Source organism: Nansenia antarctica (genome assembly GCF_963989245.1).
Source record: "Nansenia antarctica genome assembly, chromosome: 1".
NCBI classification, from domain to species: Eukaryota; Metazoa; Chordata; class Actinopteri; order Argentiniformes; family Microstomatidae; genus Nansenia; species Nansenia antarctica.
In genome coordinates, this window is record NC_137674.1 from 96,560,506 (window position 1) to 96,584,831 (window position 24,326).

The 24,326-nt window shown below is 49.2% G+C and overlaps 1 protein-coding gene across 1 annotated transcript in view; it reads right to left on the reverse strand.

Moving 5' to 3' along the window:
- Nucleotides 1-657: 657 nt before the first annotated feature.
- Nucleotides 658-24,326, reverse strand: part of hmcn1 (hemicentin 1) — a gene marked incomplete at both ends in the record, with an annotated part of 100,832 nt that continues 77,163 nt past the window's right edge. Inside the window, 53 exon segments of the mRNA XM_080528070.1 lie at nt 658-1,024; nt 1,204-1,330; nt 1,553-1,672; nt 1,957-2,328; nt 3,575-3,703; nt 3,846-3,971; nt 4,424-4,537; nt 4,661-4,795; nt 5,077-5,196; nt 5,720-5,782; nt 6,020-6,257; nt 6,669-6,790; nt 6,917-7,054; nt 7,222-7,368; nt 7,507-7,677; nt 7,847-8,017; nt 8,180-8,350; nt 8,483-8,653; nt 8,875-9,045; nt 9,240-9,410; nt 9,604-9,873; nt 10,384-10,465; nt 10,981-11,171; nt 11,510-11,644; nt 11,793-12,006; nt 12,162-12,352; nt 12,683-12,952; nt 13,340-13,474; nt 14,187-14,324; nt 14,533-14,640; nt 15,092-15,256; nt 15,442-15,563; nt 16,057-16,213; nt 16,492-16,619; nt 16,783-16,927; nt 17,302-17,443; nt 17,651-17,787; nt 17,892-17,973; nt 18,192-18,388; nt 18,652-18,930; nt 19,081-19,362; nt 19,637-19,761; nt 20,016-20,175; nt 20,719-20,868; nt 21,135-21,266; nt 21,396-21,477; nt 22,144-22,197; nt 22,199-22,347; nt 22,675-22,788; nt 22,970-23,122; nt 23,125-23,130; nt 23,595-23,691; nt 23,899-24,085. Of these exon segments, the coding sequence (XP_080384196.1) occupies nt 658-1,024; nt 1,204-1,330; nt 1,553-1,672; nt 1,957-2,328; nt 3,575-3,703; nt 3,846-3,971; nt 4,424-4,537; nt 4,661-4,795; nt 5,077-5,196; nt 5,720-5,782; nt 6,020-6,257; nt 6,669-6,790; nt 6,917-7,054; nt 7,222-7,368; nt 7,507-7,677; nt 7,847-8,017; nt 8,180-8,350; nt 8,483-8,653; nt 8,875-9,045; nt 9,240-9,410; nt 9,604-9,873; nt 10,384-10,465; nt 10,981-11,171; nt 11,510-11,644; nt 11,793-12,006; nt 12,162-12,352; nt 12,683-12,952; nt 13,340-13,474; nt 14,187-14,324; nt 14,533-14,640; nt 15,092-15,256; nt 15,442-15,563; nt 16,057-16,213; nt 16,492-16,619; nt 16,783-16,927; nt 17,302-17,443; nt 17,651-17,787; nt 17,892-17,973; nt 18,192-18,388; nt 18,652-18,930; nt 19,081-19,362; nt 19,637-19,761; nt 20,016-20,175; nt 20,719-20,868; nt 21,135-21,266; nt 21,396-21,477; nt 22,144-22,197; nt 22,199-22,347; nt 22,675-22,788; nt 22,970-23,122; nt 23,125-23,130; nt 23,595-23,691; nt 23,899-24,085 (8,323 nt within the window).

A 24,326-nucleotide genomic window follows, 5' to 3' on the forward strand; every position in this document is an offset into this window, starting at 1 on the left:
CGTCTGATGTCACAACGTTGCTCAAGCAACCAACCAGACTAAAGCTGAGCAAAGGAGGAAACCACTCCTTTTTCTTATTCAAGCACTTCCCAATAAGTTAATAGGTAGATGTAAATATAGGCTAGCTAGTGTTTCTTTTCTTTTCATGAGCCTGAGGAGGGAGGGATGGAGGGAGGGAGGCAGCCTACGTTCTGGGCATAACGTGGAATCATGGGTCCTGGAGAAGCAGTCTGGGTCATCCCTAAACATCACTACACTTTGTGGGCCGTAGGGGGGACAAGAACCACACCACACCCTGTAGCTTTGGAGAGAACAGGATTCTAGGGGATGTGGCCAATAAATAGGCTTTTCCTACCGACTAAGGGGAACCTTTCACTCTTGCATAAACTCTTTGGTATGCACCAGCTGGCGAGTGTTGAGTCTTTGTTGAGTCTGCCTCCTCCTGGGTTTGCAGTGCTGTTCTCCCGCCCGCGACCTCTCACGTACAAACAAGTCTTTCTTTTTCAGTTCTCATTTACTTATGTGGCAGCTTTTCAACCACATACACGCACACACACACACACACACACACACACACACACACACACTCACACACTCACTCAGTGGTGCTGCGTACAGAGGCCGTGACCATTCGCCGCCCCCTGGTTTAAAGTGCTCTCAGTAGGGGTAGGCGGAGACGGCGATGTAGACGATGAAGGTGGTCTGGTACTCGATGCCTCCGTCGGCGCTGTAGGACAGGGAGCGGACCTTCATGCGGTAGGTGTGGGGCTCCCGGAGTGCCCGCGTGGTGAACAGCACCCCCTTCAGGTTCTCGTCTCGTAAGGCGAACGGTAACATCACATCCTCGTCCACCACTAGGAAGGAGGTACGCGGGTGAACGACCCCGTCCTGTGTGTAGGCCACCAGCCGGATCAGGTCCTGATTGGCCGAAATGCCGAAGGGGAGGGACAGTAGCTTGTACTCCAGTGCGTAAGGGCTCAGGGCACACTCCAGGTCGTTGGGGGGACAGTTCTTCAGACAGAACCTGCAGACACAGCATGACACACACTTAGAATCAATCCACATGGCTCCCTTGGACTCAGTAGTTGAGAACGTGTGTAAATGTGTGTGTGGTTGTATGATGTTTGAAAGTGGCTGAGAGTTACCGTGTGTGTGTGTGTGTGTGTGTGTGTGTGTGTGTGTGTGAGAGAGCTGGTTCTTTACCCTGTCGCTGGTTCTCTCTGATAATTGGGAGGGCAGGGTGTGTCGATGCACTGGTAACTTCCTCTCATATTAAAGCACATCTTGTTTGGCCCACACTGGATATTCTGTTCCAGACACTCATCTACATCTGCAGTCACAATAAAGGAGTTGTAATACAAGCATTACTGTCTTTGACTGAGGAGGAATGACGCAACAACAATGAACAAACTTAGAGAGAAACATGAAAGAACGAATGACTAATGAACGAATGACTAATGAATGAATGACTAATGAATGAATGACTAATGAACGAATGACGAAAGAACAGATAGACGATGAGCCTGTCTGGATGGAGGTGCTCTGTGCTCACCTTGGCAGGTCTTGCCGTTAGTCATGAGGCGGTAGCCGGAAGGACACAGACACCTGTGACTCCCGGGAGTGTTCATACACTCATGCTGACAGGTGTCCCTCACCTCACACTCGTTTATGTCTGTTCACACACACACACACACACACGCACGCACGCACGCACGCACGCACGCACACGCACACACACACACACACACACACACACACACACACGCACGCACACACAGGTAGAGACATTAAAACCAGTGGAGCTAGTCACAGATTGACTGATCACTGTGAATAGAAGAGACCTCACCCAAACCAACATGAAGCAAAACCCCAGCATAGCCATGCAAGCAGAGAGAACAACACCGCTCCAAACTCCTCCTCCTCCCTTGCCTCAGGCCCTGCCTCCTCCATAGTTACCTAGGCAACGGCCACTCCTGGCCTCGTACCCCTGTGGACAGGTACGACGGGGGTGTGGCCGTGGAGCCCTGGCCTCTCTGCGGCTACGCTCCCTATATCGCCCCCCTGCGGCGGCGGCGAAGGAGTGGTAGCTCTGAGAGGCCAGCAGGCTGTGGTACTGACGCTGGTAGGAGGAGTCCCGCTCGGGGGAGGACTGGGAGGAGCGGTAGCCATATGAGAAGCTCTCGTAGCTGGGCAGCCTCTCCAGCCCCGCGCAGGACTTCCCGTCCCCCAGCAGGTGGCGCCCCGGCGGACAGACGCACTTGAAGCTGCCGGGGGTGTTGAGGCACTGGTGGGCGCAGGGCAGGGGCACCCGCTCACACTCATTAATGTCTGCCCTCATCACAAGGACCAATACCAGGCAGAGAGAGAGAAGAGGAGGGAGGGGAGGAATGGAGGGAGGGAGGAGACGGACAGGGAGGGATAGAAGAGCAAAAACAATAGTGGAGGAGAAACAAAAGACCGAGTAGAGAATAGAGGTGTAGGGAAAGAGGAGAGCACAAATGGAGGAGGAAGTTGGGGAACGAGGGAGGAAAACAAAGGAGGGGATATGTCAATCACCCCAGTGTATGACAATACATATCAAGTCCCTAAGGCAGAAATGTATTGAAGCTAGAAATTCTACTCAGTAAAGGTGGCTAAGGGGGTGGCTCTCTATCTCTCTCTCTATGTGCTGGAATTGACCTCGACTTGCAGATCAAATATCAATATCTATGATATCCTTTATTCAAATTAAATGAGGTAAGGATAGGCTGCTATCTGATTAGGTAATATACTTCAAAACAGAAGGCATCATTTATTAAATACCAAGGCACTCATTTTTATTTAAAAAAAAGTTGAAAAGCCTTTATCGTGTAGTTTACCACCACACGTTTCTTCCTTTATCAGAGTAGTACAGTAAATATAATTGATCCAGTTTGATAGAGCAACAATATTAAAATTGTAAAATTGTACAGACATCAACGTCCAGTGTTAATGATGTCACAGGGAGTGGATGAATGTATGCCATTACAAAGCATAGCAACTCCAGGTACAGTCGGAGTCAGAGGGAAAGGTCAGAAAGGTTGAAAGTCAAAGGTCAAAGAGTGGCAGAGGCAAGAGGGAGAGGTGCTGGTCTTGTGATGATAGACAGGTTAATCCCAGGTCCATTTCCTGTTTCTTGTGTCTCCTCCCCCCTTACCTTGCTGCCTCTTTACTCTCTCTCTCATTTTAACCTACCGGTATATCTGACTAAACATCGACTCAGTGCGGGAAAGGGTCCAGTACATTTCTACAGTTCTCTCTGCGATGGTTGGTGCGAGTTAGTCTTTGTGATTAGTGATTTCCAAAGCAGTACTTGTTAGTATTAGAAGCAATCAGGGAGAATGATAAGGGTAAAGGTAATACCACAGCTGTGTGGAGCGGCAGGAGTAGGATATGAGCTTTGAATAGACACAGGTGAGAAAGAGAGAGAGAGAAAGACAGAAAGAGACACGGCTATGCTAGCAGAAAGCAGAGCGTCTGAGGGCAGTGCAACGGGGAGCCGGTGATGAGGTTTGGGTTGGATGGATGGAGGGGGGGTTGATGCGGAGGTACGTACCCACACAGGGGCGTCCCACCCCCTGAGAGCGGTACCCCCTGGGGCAGGTGCAGTGGTAGCTTCCTCGGGTGTTCTCACAGATCTGATTGTATCTGCACTTGTGGGTCCCATCTCTGCACTCGTCGATATCTACAGTCGGGAGAAGATGGATTCAAGAAACATGATGAATTATTTCCACATTCAAACGATTTAAAAAGTACAATTTGGGATCAAAACTCTCCCTCCGTTTCCACCTTCCCTCTCAAGTCCTCTGTGGCGGCAGCACACTTACCCACACAGGTCCCGTTGCCGCCCTTGGTCATGCCCGTGGGACACAGGTCGATGCAGGTGTAGCTGCCTCGGGAGTTCTTACACTGCTGGTCCGAGCGACACACCCTCTGTCTGCACTCGTTTATGTCTAAGGAGGTGGGGAGAGGGAGGGAGGACAGACAGAGAGGGAGGGAGGACAGACAGAGAGGGAGGGAGGACAGACAGAGAGGGAGGGAGGACAGACAGAGAGGGAGGGAGGGAGGAGAGACAGAGAGAGAGGGAGGGAGGACAGACAGAGAGGGAGGGAGGGAGGAGAGACAGAGAGGGAGGGAGGGAGGAGAGACGGAGAGAGGGGGAGAGAGACAGAGAGAGGACGAAATACAGAGGGAGGGAGGAGAGAGACAGAGGGTGAGAGAAGAGAGAGAGAGAGATGGAAGAGTGAGATAGAGAGAGGGTGAAGAGAGACAAAGAGAGGGAGGACCAAGTCAAATAAACAACAGAATGTGTTAGAAAAGGGAGGGAACCCCCCAGCTCTTTAACATGACAGAACATAACCATTGTTTTTCCAAAGCTGGGGCGGGGGGGGGAAGATGATCTCACCTATACAGCGACGGTTCCTGAGCTGGTATCCAGGCTCACAGGCACAGCGATAGCTGCCGATAGTATTCAGACAGTGCTGGTTACATGGGTTGGACTCCTGGCATTCATTCACATCTGAACGATACACAAACAAATAACAAACAAATCTGAACACCTTGGTACATCATGCTAAACACTTCTGTATACTGTATTCGCTGTCAATCGTAGACACATAGGATTATAGAGTGGACTGTAAACCTTGGCAACTCAGCCCGTCTGTTGTCCGCCTGAAGCCCCGCCCACATCGCATCACGCAGCGGTAGGCACCGATGGTGTTCTCGCAGTCCTCTCCGTCGTGACACATGGGCCCGCCTAGAGAGCACTCGTCAATGTCTGAGGACGGGGACAGGAGAGGCCAGTGATTACCAGTGACTTACTTCTACAGTTCTACATTACTTGGACAGTATATAGACAGTATATGGACAGTATATAGACAGTATATGGACAGTATATAGACAGTATATGGACAGTTTATGGACAATATATGGACAGTGTGTAGACAGTATATGCACACAGTTATATATTATTGTGAGACCCAGGCATTTGTTCATACAGGAGTGTATGTGGCACAGGCTGTGTGTGTGTGTGTGTGTGTGTGTGTGTGTGGTGCGTACCTTGACAGGTCCTTCCATCAGCTGAGATTGTGAGTCCTCTGGGACAGGAGCAGTAGTATGTCCCTATGGCGTTATGACAGGCGTGGGAGCAGGGGTTCCCCACCACACACTCATTCTCATCTTCATCAGAGACAACAACAATGTTACACTCAGCATGAGCATTTGACCCATGGTATATAACATTCTGTGCATTCTAACCATGTCTGTTTTAAACTTGACTGCTTGACTGCTTGACTGCTTGACTGCTAACTCCTCCTGAGACATCTTCTGCCCCTCAGCACTACGTCTCCTAAAGACACCCGCTTTCCCCTCTACTGTGTCCCTAAGAACTTCTATTGCCCCACTTGTACTGTTTCTCTGTTTCTCCAGTGTAAAAAAAGAAGAAAAAAAAAGAAAAAACAACAACTAGGTTTTAGAAGAAGGTGATAGGAGAAGGTTTTTCCTTCTATCAATGGCCCCGGGCCTGAGCTGGATTACTCTTCCTGCTACGAATGGTAGACTGATGATTCACATGCTTAGTATTCAAATGTATTGATTGTAAGTCGCTTTGGAATAAGGCGTCTGCTAAATGCCAAAAATGTAAATGTAAATGTAAATCTAACTTGAAACCATGTCCGCTATTAACTTGAGTGTGATGCTTTACCTCCACAATAGGGTCCTGCAGGGTCCAATCGGAAGCCTTGGGGACACTGGTTACTGCGGTCTCCTGAAGAAACACAGGTTATTAGAGAAAGAGAGAGAGAGAGAGAGAAAGAGAGAGGAGAAAAAGTAAATTAGAGAGTGATATAGAGTTCATGAGAGAGAGAGAGAGAGAGAGAGAGAGAGAGAGAGAGAGAGAGAGAGAGAGAGAGAGAGAGAGAGAGAGAGAGAGAGAAACTCCTAGAAACACATACTGTCGTTAGAGAGGTCCCTAAAACGGAGAGAGGTGCAGAGAGACTCTCACCCTTGGCGATAGTGGCGTGGATCTTGAACTCCAGCACCTCCTCTAGGGGGTGGTAGTGAGCGCTGATGTCCGAGGCGTGGAGCGTCTCCACCAGGTATGGCATCTTGCCCTTGGAGGGGTTATAGGTGATGGTGTGGTTCCAGGAGTAGGGGACGCTCTCCCGGTCTATAGTGAACATACGGGTGGACATAGCGTACAGCTGCCCCGGCCCTGTCTGAATGTAGTCCTCTGTGTAGTCCTGTGAGGAGGAAACACATCAACACAATCGTGACGTTAGAATTACAAGGTTCTATCTCCGTCTTTGGTCAAAATTGAGTTTTTTACATAATCTGATCCATTAGGTGTTTATTAATGCCTGTGTGGTGTTATTTTTAAAATGTTGACATTTTTTTAGTTAGTAATGAATAAAATACAATGGTTCTATCTCACAAAACATAATGGAATGTAAAAACTTTGACACTCAATATCTCTGAACTACCCTAAACGGAGATAGAACCTTATCATTCTAAGCTCACGATTGACAGTTCACTTCAAAACCATTCAATTGGTCAACTTAAAGTTGTTTTCAACTGTTTCTATGGTGAATGTGGCTGGTCATTATGTATGGAGTATGTACAATACTGTCTGACGTCCAATATGGCGGCTGTACCTTGACGCTGATGTCAGCGTGGGAGGGCAGCTGCAGGATGTGTCCGTTCACCACGATGTCCAATAGCAACGCTCCGTCCGAGTCCAGCCCCCGCGCAACATGGGTCATCCTCAGGATCTCACCTAGGATAGTCACATGACCCAACAGCCTTTATAAGGCTTTATTCTGACTTAACTCGTTGGTACAAAACGACATGTACACACACACACACACACACACACACACACACACACAGAGATCCGTCTCACCTGTGGCGAACTCCACCTGTGTCTCTCGTCTGAAGACCCCCGCAGTCAGTGTGTGTCCGTTGACGGCCTCGCCCACTTCCTGTGCGGTGGTCCAATAGATGGGGTTCAGGATAGAGATGAGTTTCCTCATAGCAGGACCTGGGGTCAAGAGGTCAGAGGTCAGGGGTCAGGGGTCGGGAAGAGGGGGAGGATACACAATCACAGCCACTATCACCACCACTTCAAGACAAAAACTGATGGATTGTATAGGTGATGACATGTCCACTACACAGACATGCTCAGATGAATGTGTTGTTGTGACTGACCTAAAGTCCTCGGCACGTTGGAAATGACGGCCTGTATGACCCTGCCTCCTGATTGGCTGTCTGAGATGGTGGCGTTGAGGATGGCGATTCCAAACTCGATGTCGTTAATGTTCCCAATGATACTGCCTCTCGCCTTCTGGGGTCCACCTGGGAGAGAGGAAGCACACAGCTTAAGTACACGCACACGCACACACACACTCACACACACACACACTCACACACACACACACACACACACTCACACACACACACACACTCACACACACACACACACACACGCCTTACCTGGACACGCCTGGAAATTGCACCTGGACAGCTGGGTGGAGTCTCCTGGACAGGGGCGGCCCTTGTTGCTAGGCAACGGGTTATTACAGAGTTTGAGTCTTGTTCTCTCTCCGCCCCCACAAGAGGCTGAGCATTCTCCCCAAGGCTGCCACGCACCCCAGCTACCATCCACTGCAAATACACAGACACACACACAAACACACACACACACACACACACACACACACACACACACACACACACACACACACACACACAGGGGTATTGAAACACAATACAAATTAGGAGAACACACCACACACACACACACACACACACACACACACACACACTCACTCACCAGGGCAGTTGGCTGTGCTGCACCTCTGGATTTGTGTGTCTGTCCCTGCACATGCTCTTCCTCCATTGGCTGGTCTGGGGTTGTCACATGTTCTATAGCGCCGCATCTGTCCTCCATTACACGTCCTGCTGCAGCCGCCCCAACTGCTCCACGGACCCCAGTTACCACTGACTAGAGAGAGAGAGAGAGAGAGAGAGAGAGGGCAGGAGAGGTGGAGAGAGAGAAGGTGAGAGAGAGATTTTGATTCATCTGGCAAAGGTGAAAAACGATGAATACAGCACTCAAAACAAAATGTTGCCCTAAAGGTGAGAGCTGAGGTCAAAGGTCACTCACTGGGGCAGGGGTCACTGTTGCAGAAGTCTATGTGCACGTCGTTGCCCTCACACTGCCTGCCCCCGTGCTGAGGGGCGGGGCTGGTGCAGAGGCGTGTCCTCTGTCTCATCCCTCCCCCGCAGGACACGCCACAGGCCCCCCAGCTCACCCACGACGACCACTTCCCATCCACTGTAAGACAGAAGGGTCAGAGGTCAGACTGCTACAGTATGTGTTGTCAGGGTTAGGGTCACAATTGAACATTTCAGTTCACTTCCTGAATTGGCCTGAATTGAGTCATTCTCCTGAATGTTTACGACTCACCAGGACAATGTCTCTCCTTGCAGACCTGCGTCTGTGTGTCCTTGCCCTCACACTGCAGCCCGTCGAACGACGCGGGGGGGTTGTTGCACAGTCGCAGCCTCGACTGCACCCCCTTGCCACATGTCTCGCTGCATGGGCTCCATGGCAACCACGACCCCCAGTTACCTGCCACTGCGAGACAGTAGCAACGTCGAATTCATTACATACAATCATCGAAAAGATGTTGGTTTTGCACACAGTTCATGTGCTATTACAGTCAATACGTCGAGTTCATATCCATTAAACGTACACATTAAAGCGTTTCCCCACTGTTGCTGCTATAGGCATTTGTCCAATGAATGGAGAGCAGTGATTGTTAGTTGAATTGAAGTAGGCTGAGGATGACCACTCACCAGGGCAGGGCCTGACACTACACATGATGGCCTCCACGGCCTTGCCCTCGCACGGTCTGCCCCCATGCTGCGTGGAGGGGTTACTGCAGGTGCGCACCCTTGTCCTGTTCCCTTGGCCACAGGTCCGAGAACACTCCTCCCAGGAAGACCAGTCAGACCAGTTACCATCCACTGCACAGAGACAGGGACACGTGTAGGTATACATTCATGTCTGTGTAGTAACACACACACACACACACACACACACACACACACACACACCTACACCCACACCCACAGCTACACACACACATTCTCTCTCTTCTAAAGACAAGACACACACACACACACATCTCCTGGTTGTATCAGTGAAGCCGTGGGCTGACCTGGACATGGCTTTCCCAGGCAGCCGCGTGTCTCTGTGTCTGGGCCGGCGCAGTGGTGCCCCCCGTTGGCAGGGAGGGGGTCGTTACACTGCCTTAGCCTCCTCTGAGCCCCAACCCCACAGGACATACTGCAGGGCCCCCACTCCATCCACTCTGAGTAGACCCCATGTACTAAGGACACACACACACACACACACACACACACATCGAGACAGGAACATCGCAATGTGATTGCATTCAACTGGTCTTACGTGAATAAGAGCTACAGTTCAAAGCATGTTATTTCACTGCGTTCTTCTAACATACCCAGACAGTAAAGAAAGGTTGTTCTAAACAAGGTTTTCAGGTGTTCCAGCTGACTCACCACGCACTGTGAGAGACACCCGGACCAGCACGGAGCCCATGAGGTTCCTGGCCACACACTCGTACTCGGCCGTGTCCTCTTTCTGGGCGCTGGTCAGTCGGAGGGAGCCGTTGGACAGGGTGGCCAGGCGCTCGTTGCCCAGTAGGGGGCGCCCCTGGCGGGACCACTCTGTAACAGGGGTGGGCTCTCCCTCCGCCTGGCAGTTCAAGACCACCGTGGTGCCAGCGTCTACTAATGTGTCTACCGGCTCTACTACGATGGTGGGGGCTCCTGGTACAGGAGAAGGGAGGGGGGGGGGGGGGCAATAAAGATGCGTAAAACATAGATAACAATAAACATCGTTCAGGGAACATTATGTATACTAAACATATATGCACTCACTGTACTGTAAGTTGCGTTGGATAAAAGCATCTACTAAATGGCATATATTATATTATGTAGTCTGTTGCTGTAGATCTGTATTTCTAAGGTAGACAGACACCCCTCTGAAATGATAACTCGTGAGCTTAGAATGATAAGGTTCTATCTCCGTTTAGGGTAGTTCAGAGATATTGAGCGTCAACGTTTTTACATTCCATTATGTTCTGTGAGACGGAACCTTTGTATTTTATGAATTACTGACTCAAAAATGTCAACATTTTAAAAATAACACCACACAGGCATTAATAAACACCTAAAGGATTAGAAGATTATGTAAAAAACTCTATTTTGACAAAAATGGAGATAGAACCTTATAATTCTAACGTCACAAACTATCATCACACTATAACACACACTTACTCTGCAGGGTGAGGGTGACACTCCTCTCCACCACGCCAGCATCATTAGTGGCCACACACATGTAGCTCCCTGCATCTTCATTCTGAACAACAACAACAATAACAACAACAAGAGATAAACAGATAATTTAATAAAAATAAATCATAGCATTTGATGTTTCTAATAAACAGAATTGACTTAAATAGAATACATTCTATTGATCCACTGGGGGAAAAGTTCACACTGCAACCAGTCAAAATACACAGACAGCATGGGATGGGAATGGTTATGATTACGAGTAGAGGCTGGTGGAGGTAGATATCAGAGTACAGGCTCATTGTAATGCATGGAAAGGCAATAAAAACGTTTTTTGATACCATTCGTTTTTGATTTCTACCTCCACCAGCCTCCACAGGGTTATAGTCAACGTGAGGTAGCACAGCGTGGTCCTCTGGGGCTCAGTTGCTAGAGCTTGTGGGTTACATTTCTGCTGGGACCATATTATACTGAACATGTATGCACCACTCACTGAACTGTAAGTCACTTTGAATAAACAAAGTCTACTAAATGTCATGTATGATTGTATACAGTATATGAAGTCGCTGGTGGTCGTCGTACCACAGTGCCATAAATGGCCAGAGAGCCATTGTCCAGCTGGCGGATGCGGTTGCTGATCTGGACGATGACTCCCTTCTTGCTCCACTGGATGGTGGGCAGGGGGTCCCCCCGCACCTCACAGTTCAGGATGGCGTTGCCCCCCAGGGGCTCAATGCGGTTCGAGTGGAAGTCCCCGTCGATGATGGGGGGCTCTGGACGGGCGAGGGAAAGCGTTGTTGAAAGCTTATACTCTGCTAAGCCATGTTCATTGAGGACAAGATGGGGTCTAACATAATGTATTATGTCTATGAGAACCTTATATAACCAGTAAATCATAATAATAGTAACAGTATGTCATAGGAAAAAACAAAAAAACAAACCAAGAAAACAAATATATATAAACTGTATATATATATATATATGTTATATACAGATATTACTGTATGTCTTGTTTTTATGTATGTAGGCCCACACAATATTGAGCTGTTGAGTGCCAGTACTACTGTAACCGAGGAGGACCATATTTAGTAAGGAAGGGATAGGGTCATACCCTTGACGTAAACAAAGGCAAGGGACTTGATGGTGCCCACGCTGTTCTCTGCCACACAGGAGTAGGTGCCTGAGTCGTCTTTACTCACGCGCTCGATGACCAGCTCACTGTGCCCATTCATGTGGTCGTAGTGAGCTAGAGGAAACAGAAGTTGAAACCTTGTAAACTGTGTGTTCTGAGGGTGCTGGTGGAAAAATGCACTTCAAATAAAGCGTGACTTGACTTGAGAGTAGTGAGCAGATAGGATTGTGTGAGAGTAGTGTGATAGGGGTGCCTGCTGTACCTGGGATGATGTTATTGTTGAAGGCCCAGGTGATCTTAGGAGGCGGGATGCCAGTGACCCCACAGGCCAGTAGGAGGCGCTCCCCCTTGTTGAGGGCCACGTCTCCCAGGAGCTCGGTGAAGGCGGGGTGGGTGTGGACAGACAGCATCACTGTCTTACTGTCCTGACCCACTGCGTTAGTGGCCACACAGGTGTAAATACCAGAGTCATCAGGCTGAGAGAGAGGGAGGGAGAGAGAGAGAGAGAGAATGCCATGAATCTGCTTTTGAGATATTCTGAAAAAAAACATGCAGACCATAGCAGACCCAGACCGATATCCACACTCCAAACAGGTATGCATCATCCCTTCCTGAACCATAGGTGCCTTACCTGGGCGATGTCGAGGATCAGCTCTCCTGAGGGCAGGATGGTGTACTCCCCTGCGCTGTCACTCAGGACGGTGCCCTCCTTCTCCCAGAACAGGGTGGGCTGGGGTACCCCCTCTGCCACACACACCAGCTGGGCCTGGCTGTTCTCCTCCACCGCCACCTCCGACTCCCCTCCACGGATAGAGGGAGGGACTGGGGAGGGGACAGACAGACAGACGGAGGGAGGGAGGAAGATAATAACAAGATATCATATACTGTAAATCAATACACAAGAGAGAAGGTTTACTTAATGACAAAAGGGTCATGAATATCAGCTTATTATCACAGCAGAAATCTACAATAAGTGTAAAGACGGGCGATAGGAATTGCTCTCGCACTAGTTTCAGCCATTCCTGTTGTTTTTATTCCAGCTTTATTTTCCCGGGTTAGTCTCATTGAGATCAAATCTGGCTCTACTTTGAGCCCTTGGGTTAAGGATAGGGTTAGGGTTAGGGTTAGGCGTATCCTCCCACAGGAACTCACTCTGCACAGTGAGGCTCATCTCCAGGCTGCTGGTGCCGGCCGCGTTAGCCGCGGTACACGTGTACCGACCCGTATCACCGGGCTGGGCGAAGGAGACCTGTAGGGACCCAGAGCTCAGGACCCGGCGGTGCACAGACTCGCTCAGGGGCTGCCCATCTTTATGCCAGGCTACAGAGGGCGGGGGGGAGCCCTCAGCCTGGCACTGCAGGGTCACAGAGGAGTCCAGGGTCACCAGGTAACTCTGCGTCTGAGAGCTGATCACTGGGGGGACTACAGGAGAGAACACACAGAGGGGTCATTAATACATAGTATTAATACATCAATCAGAGGAGGTAGAAATATCAACACTTTTGAGTTTGCCTCCACCAGCCTCCCCTGGAATCAATACAACGACACGGCCGTCACTCCAGAGAATACACTTTAAATCACGGTGGACCTACAGTATGTGGTTTGTTGCAGCACTGTCATTTGCAAAGGAATAAGAAAGAGCGTGAGAGGGAGAAGAATGAGGAAGGTTGAGGGACGTCATTGAGAGGACTATAGATGCTGATAGTACAGTAAGGCTGGTATAGATGCTGGTAGTACAGTAAGGCTGGTATAGATGCTGGTAGTACAGTAAGAGAGGACTATAGATGCTGGTAGTACAGTAAGGCCCACCTTGCACCCTCAGTTTGGTCTTGCCGAGTGCGGTGCCGGCCGGGTTCTGCGCGACACACATGTACGTCCCTGAGTCGGACACTGCAGCCCTGGAGATCTGCAGCCCACCGTTAGGCAGCACGGTGAAACCACCTCCTACGGCGGAGCGACGCATGGAGAGAGTTGATGTTTGCTTGAGGTGGTACACTTACAGTATCTTGACTCATACTGCTATATACAGAGAATACAGCACAAGACACACCACAAAGAATACATACACAGACCAGAATACATACAGTACAGGCAGTCACACACACAAGCACATAGATTGCCAGACAGACATACTGGCAGACAGATAGACAGACAGACAGACAGACAGGCAGACAGACAGACAAACAGACAGGCAGACAGACAAACCTACTAGTTGACAGACAGACAAGCAGACAGAGAGACAGACAGTCAGACAGACAGACAAGCAGACAGACTGAGAAGCAGACAGACAGACAGACAGACATACAAGCATACTGGTTGACAGACAGACAGACAGACATACTGGTTGACAGACAGACAGACAGACTGAGAAGCAGACAGACAGACAGACAGACAGACAAGCATACTGGTTTACAGACAGACAGACAGACAGACAGACAGACAGACAGACAGACAGACAAGCAGACAGACAGGCAGGCAGGCAGACAGACAGACAAGCAGGCAAGCAGGCAAGCAGGCAGACAGACAGACAGACAAACATACTGGTTTACAGACAGACAGACAGACAGACAAGCAGACAGACAGACAGATAGACAGATGGACAGACAGATAGACAGACAGACAGACAAGCAGGCAGACAGACAGACAAACAGCACACCTGTGGTGGGGATGTTGATGCCCTCTTTCTGCCAGGTGATGGTGGGGCGGGGGGAGCCTGTGGCTCTGCAGGGGAGGGTGATGGGGTTGTTGAGGATGACCTCCAGGGTGGAGAGGTGGGCCTGGATCACAGGGACCTCTGCAGAGGGAAAGGCAGAGAGAGAGAGAGAGAGAGAGAGAGAGAGAGAGAGAGAGAGAGAGAGAGAGAGAGAGAGAGAGAGAGAGAGAGAGAGAGAGAACGTTTTCATCTGCTGTGTTACAGAGAAACTAGCGAATTCAATGAAAGATTCAAACATTAAAACAACATGAAAACAGGTCTGCAGTATGAGACACCAGGCCGTGTTTACCCTGCACAGTGAGCTGGACGTGGCGTTGGGCAGAGCCTGCAGCGTTCTGGGCCACACAGGAGTAGCGTCCAGAGTGACTCAGCTCAGCAGAGGTGATCTCTACCGGACCTGAACACAAGATCATGTACCATCATCATACATGTAGCTACAGACATTACAGTAACAGTACAAACCTCATTATAAAACCATAAGATTGAGATTGAGGTTAATGGACATTTTACATTTCTACAATAGTATATTGTGGTGTGTTTGTCATAATTTGTGGTATGGTAATGATGAAAGCAGTAGAACCTCTGTCACAGCAGAGACATGAGATGAGCTGACAGGCCTCTCCACCAGTCCAGACACCCACACAATCAGCAGAGGTTCAATTCAATTCAATTCAATTCAATTCAATTCAAACAACTTTAATTACATTTTTATCTCCCAAGGGGCAATTACCATGGGCATAGAGTCAGCAACAACAACAACAACAACAACAACATGACAGCAAACATACCACAAATGACATACACACAGCAATATCCCCTCTGTCTCCCTCTCCCTAGTCCTACTGTACCTGAGGGCAGGATCCTGAAGCCCTGACCCTGTTTGGGGAGCTTCACCCCGTCTTTGCTCCAGTGCAGCATGGGCTCTGGGACGCCAGACGCAGTACAGGCGATGACCACCGGGGACAGTCTGGTTACCACCAGCTCTGTGGCTTCGTCTGCTATGGAGGGAGGGACTGCACAGGGGGGGATCGGTGTAAGAAACTCCACATAGAAAGACCGTTTTTTTATCATATCTATACAGTATATAGTATTGACTAAAGCTAACTGTTTTCTGTTAGCATCATTGACAGTTAGTCAACTGACACCACTGTCCACACTGAACTGACATTAACTTGCGAACGTCATTGCTTGAACTCACCCTGGACAGTGAGCTCAATAGCCCTGGCATCCTCCCCAGCCTCGTTAGATACCACACACTCGTACGTGGCCGTGTCCTCCACTGTGGGCGCTATGACAACCAGAGACCCTGACGACAGCAACCTGAAGGTGAGGGACAGGATGGAAGCTTCAGACAATATTTCTATATTATAATAATAAATGCGATTTAGCAGTCACTTGAATCCAAAGAGACTTAGGGTGGAAACCTAATTCTTTGTTACCTTTTGAGAAGATGATTACTAAGGCCCAGACCAAGGTGATTTACTCATTTGGGCTTGAATGAGTCAGGTGAATATAATTCCAGGGTTGAACTATATATTCTGAAGTAACTCCATGCCTCCATGCTTTAAAATGTGATGAAATGTGTCATATTTAACTTTGTACCATTTAGAGGTTAGATTTGCTTCTTTTCAGTTGTCTTATTAATTGTAAAAGGCATTTTGACTAGGGGTGCCCACATTTTTTCAACCCACTGTATGAACCTAAGGGGAATCAAACCCATAACCCTAGCTAGCATTACTACTGTCATGCTCTACCAACTGAGCCATACAGGAACAGAGAGGGAAAAAAATAATAATAAAAAACCTGGAGCAACCTGTACATATTCTGGTTCTGGTCAGTGTTGAGCGCTCGACTGTCCTTGGTCCAGGTGACCACTGGTTTGGGGATGCCAGTGGCCTCACAGGAGAGGGTGGTCTGGACATTCACAGTCACGGTTATGTTGGTAGGACCACGGGCGATGGAAGGGGAAACTGGAACACAATGGAGTAGGGAACATCATTACAGCACTTACAAGAGTTTGTGTATGTGTGTGTGTGCGTGTATGCGTGTGTGTGTGTGTGTGTGTGTGTGTGTGAGAGAGTGTGTGTGTGTGTGTGTGTGAGAGAGTGTGTGTGTGTGTGTGTGTGTGTGTGTGTGTGCGTGTGTGTGTGTGTGTGTGTGTGTGTGTGTGTGTGTGTGAGAGAGTGTGTGTGTGTGTGTGTGTGTGTTTGAACAGTTTGATGAGCAGCCCACTGAGCACTCCTCTCACCATACACCTGCAGGTCCACTCTCTTGCGTTGCGTCCCTGCCTGGTTTGTGGCCATGCAAAGGTACCGGCCTGTATCAGTCACCTGGGCTGAGGTGATGTGCAACGACCCGTCCTCAGCAAACCTGTACCTGTACACGTGTGTGTGTGTGTGTGTGTGTGTAATATACACAGATTTAAGAGGCACAAAAGTGATCATATCCACATATAATAATAGAATGTACATTAAATGCCTGAAACATGTTCAATTCATTTCACTGAGACAAAGCCTTTATATACTGTATGTATGCTGACCTGGGGTTGTTCCCTCCCAGTATAGCTCCGTGTTTCCTCCAGGTGACGCGCGGCGCAGGTACGCCACTCACGATACACTCCAGCACCACGGCCTGGTCTATGTGCACTGACACAGTCTGGGGACCCTCCTTTATAGTCGGAGCCACTGGACAGACAGATACAGACAGATAGACAGACAGATACAGACAGATAGACAGACAGATACAGACAGGCAGGCAGACAAGCAGACAGATGGACAGACACAGACGGACGGACGGACGGACGAATGGACAGCAGACAGACAGATAGACAGACAGACAGACAGACAGACAGACAGACGGACGGACAGACAGACAGACAGACATCACAGTTAAACATCTCTGTTATATTGGCAATACTTAAGAACCAATGTTATTCAATAACACAGATTAATGTGTTTCTATGCATTTCATGTGCCAGATGCTGTATATCTCATTACATTATGTTATTACTCTGCATATGTGTTTAGTATGAGAGCCTGTGAATGAGTGTTGTACCTACCATTGACAGCCAGGTTGAACTCTCGGGTGGTCTTGCCAGCGATGTTGCTGGCTACACAGGTGTACTGGGCTCCATCACCCAGCTCAGCCATATTGATCTGTAGGTAACGACCACTGGACAGCACCCGCACACGAGGGGAGACCTACGGAGACCCAAGAGGGACATAAGACAGGTCATATTATTCACATGCAATGTTTTCAAAAAATTTCTTTGAGAGTTTAAAGTGCTGCTGCTCACACATCAATACAAACAAAGAATATGCACTTTGTTTTGCAAAGAGAGGAGTATGCATTTCTCAACCCCCCCCCCCCCCACACACACACACACACATGCACACAGGTGTGTTTACCTGGAGCGGCTTGCCACCTTTGAGCCAGGTGAGCGTGGGGGGCGGGACGGCATCAGACTTGCACTCCAGAGTCACCTGTCTGTTCTGCAGCACTGACACGTCCTGTGGAGTGCTCTCCCCCGCGATGTTAGGAGGAACTGACACACAACAGGAATCAGTGACACAGTGTTATTAATACAGTCGATAATATTACAGCACCTATGTACAGTATATAATGTCCTCTTTGAACTACATTACCCACCATGCACACGGACCAGGAACTCTTTATCATCGTCTCCTGCGGGACTGTTGGCCAGACAGGTATACCTCCCTGTGTCCTCCACCTGGTGAGTGAGAGAAAGGGGGAGGAGGATAGAGAGAGAGAGAGAGAGAGAGAGAGAGAGAGAGAGAGAGAGAGAGAGAGAGAGAGAGAGAGAGAGAGAAAGAGAAAGGGTCAGAAGGAAGAGGGGCTATGAGAGAGATTCTAAACCCTCGTAAACCTTAACAGTGCCCTGTCTGGATCTTTGGGGACGTTGTCTCTTGTCCCTTGTCCTCTACTCACCTGTGCCGAGGCGACCCTGAGCACCTCCCCTCCTCTGAGGAGGCGCACGCTGTCCCTCTGGGGGAGCGGCCGGCCGTCCTTCATCCAGGTGAGGGTGGGGGCGGGGATCCCTGCTGCCTCACACTTCAGCTCCAAGACGTGGTTCACCACCACAGACACCTCTGCTGGCACGCCCGAGCCGTTGATACGAGGAGGGTCTGACACACACACACACACACACACACACACACACACACACACACACACACACACACACACACACACACACACATACACACACACACACACACACACACACACACACACACACACACACACACACACAGGCAGGGAGAGGTTTAGAGAATTGGGGTAGCTGTTAAAATGATTGAATGGATCTATTCGTAAACTCTTATTTCCCGACTATGACTACTAGTAATCAAATAGGGTTCATAGGTCAGCGACCTGTATCGTCACTCACCGAGCACTTTGAGGTTAAAGTGGCGGCTTGCTTGGCCAGCTGTGTTGTTCGCTACGCAGGTGTAGCGTCCTGTGTCGTCCACACGGGCCTGGGTGATCTGCACCGTGGTGCCCAGGTTGAGCAGGCTGATGTGGGGGCCTGCGGCCAGGGCCACCCCCTCTCTCAACCACGAGATGGAGGGGCCGGGGGTCCCGTCAGCGATGCACAGCAGAGAGGCCGGGTTCCCTCTCACTACTGTCACATCCTCCGTGGTGCCCGCTCCATCCAGGCTGGGAGGAACTACAGGAGGGATGACAGGAAGGTTGGCAGTTATTGACTACCATGATTTTTTGTTTACCTAACAATTACAGTTTTAGTACAGCTTATTATTGCTGAATAGCTTCATGGTTTTTTGATGTTAATGTTTAATTTGTGTTATTGATAACTCACCATGCACCTGTAGGTTGTAAAGCCTGTGGTCCACTCCGGCTCGGTTCGACGCCACGCAGGTATAAGTGGCCCCGTCTGACACCTGAGCCCGTGTGATTCGGAGCATCTGTCCCGCGGAGAGCAGGCGTATGTGGGAGGAGACGGGCAGGGGGAGGCCGTTCCTCAGCCAGTTGAGCTGCGGGGGAGGGGAGCCCGTGGCCACGCACTCCATGTTAATGGAGCTATCCAGAACGGTGGTCAAATCCTCCGCCTGCTCGCCGTTGCCCTTGATCACAGGGGGCACTATGGAGAGAGAGAGAGAGGGAGAGGGAGAGAGAGAGAGAGAGAGAGAGGGAGATAGAGAGGGAGAGAGAGAGGGAGAGAGAGAGAGGCAGATTTAAATGTAACCCATTCATATGGTACAACTGTACACATGTTGTCTCCCATGAAATAGTGTCATTTAAAAAAAATGCTGTATCTCTATGGTAACACACATCATTGACTCAAGTTTTGTCAAAATTGTCCCAGCGTGGTATGAGATAAAAAAAATGGACCAAAGGTAGACGGTTAGACCCACCATACACGTTGAGGTTGAATATCCTGTCCTCCTCCCCAGCTGTGTTGGTGGCCACACACGTGTACTTGCCACTGTCTGAGGGTTGAGCTGCAGACACTGTGAGCGTGCTGCCATCTGGACTGATTCTGGACAGAAGGATCATACATACACACTATGTATATATACATCTAGTTATGGTTTTATCTAAGACTAATATTCAGAAATCCCATGGATGTGTCACTTGTCCCTCCTTCCACCGTTAATCTCGAATAAAACACGATAAAAGATAGAAATCAGTGCAACTTAATTTCTCTCGTCTGTTATCACTAGACACTTGTGTGTGTGTTGTGTGTGTATGTTGTTTGTGTGTGTGTATGTGTGTGCGTGTGTGTCGCTCTACCTGTGCCCCCTGGCCCCTGCTCTGCTGAGGGTCTTTCCGTCTTTCAGCCACTGGATGGAGGGGGGCGGGGTGCCCTGGGAGCGACACACCAGCTGCATGCTGTCATTCAACAGAACGCCCACCTCACTGGGCAACTCTGAACCCGCAATGCTGGGCGGGACTAAGGAGAGAGCACAACCAATCACAATCAATCAGACAGTCATCAATCAACCAAACCAGTAATAATTAATTAATAATTTTGCCATTTAGCAGACGCTTTTATCCAAAGCGACTTACAATTACGAATTACAGGGACATTCCCCCTGGAGTAACTGAGGGCTAAGTGCCTTACCCAAGGGCACACTAGTAGTGGTGTGGCTTCAGGCGGGATTTGAACTCACAACCTTCCGATCACAAGTCCAACTCACTATCCACTATCCACTAGACCACCACTACCCAGTAACAGGCTTTAGAGGGGGGGGGGGGGGGGGGGGGGGGGGGGGGGGGGGGGGAATGACTTGGCCTTCCTGTCGAAATGTAAATCCTCCAATATTTGTATTTGTTATGGATATGGATTGTTATGAAAGTAACTTCAGATTCAGAATCAGAAAACTGCATTGTCCCACCAAAAAAAAAAAAAAAACGGTTTTCGCAGCTGTATAAATGCACATAATACAATTACAATAACGATATAAAAACAAACCCAAAAATGGGTGTGCTGTACCTTGTATGGTGAGGTGGTAGCTCTTGCGTGCCTTGCCCTCCACGTTGGACGCCACACAGGTGTAGGTGCCACTGTCAGACAGCTGGGAGCGGGCCAGCTGCAGCTTACTGCCCCCAGACAGGATGTGCATCTCCAGGGACTCGGAATTCTCTAGAAAACAAGACAAGGAAGGATTATTGACACTGATTATTGTCAATTGACAAGACAGACACTGTGCTGTTATCTGGCTGTATAAAACTGGAAAGTCACAGAACTACAATTCCACCTTAGAGTTTATTCAGAAAGCTGACAGTCACAGATGTATTGTGACAAACGAAATACAATGTAAATAGCATTTGTGTATGAAATGTGCTATACAAATCAAGTCTGATTGATTGACAGCTCAAGACCACAGAGCTTGGACCGTGGGTGCTCACCGATGGTGCGGCCGTTCTTCAGCCAGGTGAGGCTGGGGGGGGGGATGCCCGTGGTGTCACAGGCAAAGGTGACTGGGTTACTGATGGTTTCCACTACCTTCTCCTCCGCCGGTCCGTCTATACTGGGAGGCACTGGGGGAACAGAAAGAAAAAAAAAGTGACCTTCTCATGGACTACCAGTTCTTTCTATTTGACAATGAGTCTGAACAGGAGTCCTCTGCTCTCCTCCCCATCTCCCAGGTTCTGGAGAACCTCTCTTACCATAGATGTTGAGGTGGAAGTTCTTGTCCACCTCCCCAGCAACGTTGGAAGCTTTACAGACATACTGGCCAGTGTCAGACACCTGAGGGACACAGAAGACGTGTGAAGAAGATGAAGAAGGCGTGGTTACATACACAGAACTCCATCATACATACAATACAGCCACTATTAGTGCAGCGATGTGTGAATACGTTATGAAACCTCAAGACAACAGTGTGTTTTTAACTGCTGCTGAATAACAAATTGCTTCTTTGAGGACATGAATGTTTTCTGAACTGCTCTGAACTGAACTGAACTGAACTGAACTGAACTGAACTGAACTGAACTGGACTGGACTGGACTGGACTGGACTGGACTGGACGGGACGGGACGGGACGGGACGGGACGGGACGGGACGGGACGGGACGGGACGGGACTGGGACTGGACTGGACTGGACTGGACTGGACTGGACTGGACTGGACTGGACTGGACTGGACTGGACTGGACTGGACTGGACTGGACTGGACTGGACTGGACTGGACTGGACTGGACTGGACTGAACTGGACTGAACTGAACTGAACTGAACTGAACTGAACTGAACTGAACTGAACTGAACTGAACTGAACTGAACTGAACTGAACTGAACTGAACTGAACTGAACTGAACTGAACTGAACTGAACTGAACTGAATTGAACTGAACTAAATTGAACTGAACTGTGAGGTCACATATGGCACACCCAGCCCCCCTCCCCTCCACCCGTCTCACCTCTGCCCCTTTGATCTCCAGCATCTGCCCCTCTGCCAGGACACGGAGGTTGGCAGGATTCTGTCACCGCCCGGCCGTTCTTATACCAGGTGATGGTGGGGGGGGGCACGGCATTGGACTCACACTCCAGAGTCACAGAGTTCCCCACACGCACACTCACCACCACGGGAGAGTCCCCACTGCTGTCTCTGATACTGGGGGGCACTGGGGGGGGGACAGGCGAGAGGCAGGGGGGGTATGGGGAGACCGAGACAGGATATGGAAGGAAATGGGAGCGACAAGGATATTGATAGTATTGAAGGTATTGATTGATTTGAGTTATTTGGGATAAAAAATAAACTAACATCAAAGATGCATCTTATCTCAGAGGGATAGCAGGTGAAAGCAATTACTGAGAAACATATCCGATGATCTATCGATGGTGAAACAAAACGACATCCAATGAACGTACAGCAACAGACAATGACTGAAGGGGTCTAAAGAGGAGTCCAGTGTAGACAGGAAGTGATCGGGACAGTTTTGAGTACTGACCGAACACGGTGAGGTAGATGAGTTTGCGGGCCTCGCCGGCCGGGTTCATGGCCACGCAGCTGTACTTCCCCCCGTCGGACATCTTGGCCTTCAGAATCTGCAGCGTCCGACCACCTGGAGAGAGATACGAAGACAGCCCCCGAATGATGTTTCGAAAAACACTGAACACTAACACATAACAAACCTGAACCTGAAATCTTCTGTTTTGTGGGGGATACTGGCAATACCATCCAAATAAATATTTTCGGGAATGTGTCATGAATCCATAAACATGGGTGGGAGGGGGGTGTGTTACCTGGCATGATGAGGGCGTTGGTGTTGGCCTGTACAGGCCCCCTGTCCTTGAGCCAGCTCAGCGAGGGAGGGGGGAACCCTATGGCCTCACACGTCAGAGACACAAAGTTATTGACCACCACTGTCACGTTCTCAGGGCTCGCTCCGACGATGATGGGGGAACTGGAAGGAGAGAGAGAACAAACAAACAAACAAATTGGCTGTTAATATATCCATCCATTCACCCATCTATTCATCCATTGATACATCTCTTTAGTCATTCATACCTCTATCCATCAATGAATGAAATACCTGACAGCAGTTCGTGAGCTTAGAATGATATGGTTCTATCTCTGTTTAGGGTAGTTTAGAGATATTGAGCGTCAAAGTTTTTACATTCCATTATGTTTTGTGAGATGGAACCTTTGTCTTTTATGAATTACTAACTCAAAAATGTCAACATTTAAAAAAAAACACCACACAGGCATTAATAAACACCTAATGGATCAGATTATGTAAAAAAACTAAATTTTGACAAAAATTGAGATAGAACCTTAATAAATAATTCTAACGTCACGAGTTGTAGTAAAGACATACTACTGTCTAATAGTACTTGAACTAAAGTATAAGTTAGGGTTTTGACTCACCGTGGACATTGAGATTGAAGGCTTTCTCCGCACTGCCGGCTACATTATCAGCCACACACACATAACGTCCTGTATCTGTCACCTGAGCATTCAGCACCTGAGAGAGACACATCACACACATTATACACCAGTGGAGGCTGGTGGAGGGAGAAATCAGAGGACAGGCTCATTGTAATGGGTGAAATAGTGTCGAAACCCACACTCTCTCACCTACTGAATACTGTGAGACCTACGTATGACATCATGTGACTCCCCCCCCCCCCCCCCCTTACCGCCCTATCTCTAGCCCCCTGTGTCTGGTCACCTGTAGGGTGCGCCCGTTAGACAGCAGTCTGTGGGGGCCACCTGAGCTCAGTGGTTGGCTGTCCTTCAGCCAGGTGATTTTAGGGGTGGGGCTTCCATCCACATGACACTCCAGCATGGTTGTCTTATTCACCAGGACGGTCACCTCATCAGGCAGGTCACTGTCTGCACCTCGGATAGAGGGGGCACTGGGATAGGACACACAGACACAGACACAGACACGCACACACACACACACACACACACCACACACACACACACACACACACACACACACACACACCCACAGAGTTCATAACAGTGCCTGGTGTTCTGCTACTCTTACACACCAGTCGTAGAGCTCTCTCAGTAAACAACTTCATCTGAGAGTAGACTACCACAAATGGAGAGTGGAATAGTTTCAATTAAAGGCAAAAAAAGTTGAATAAA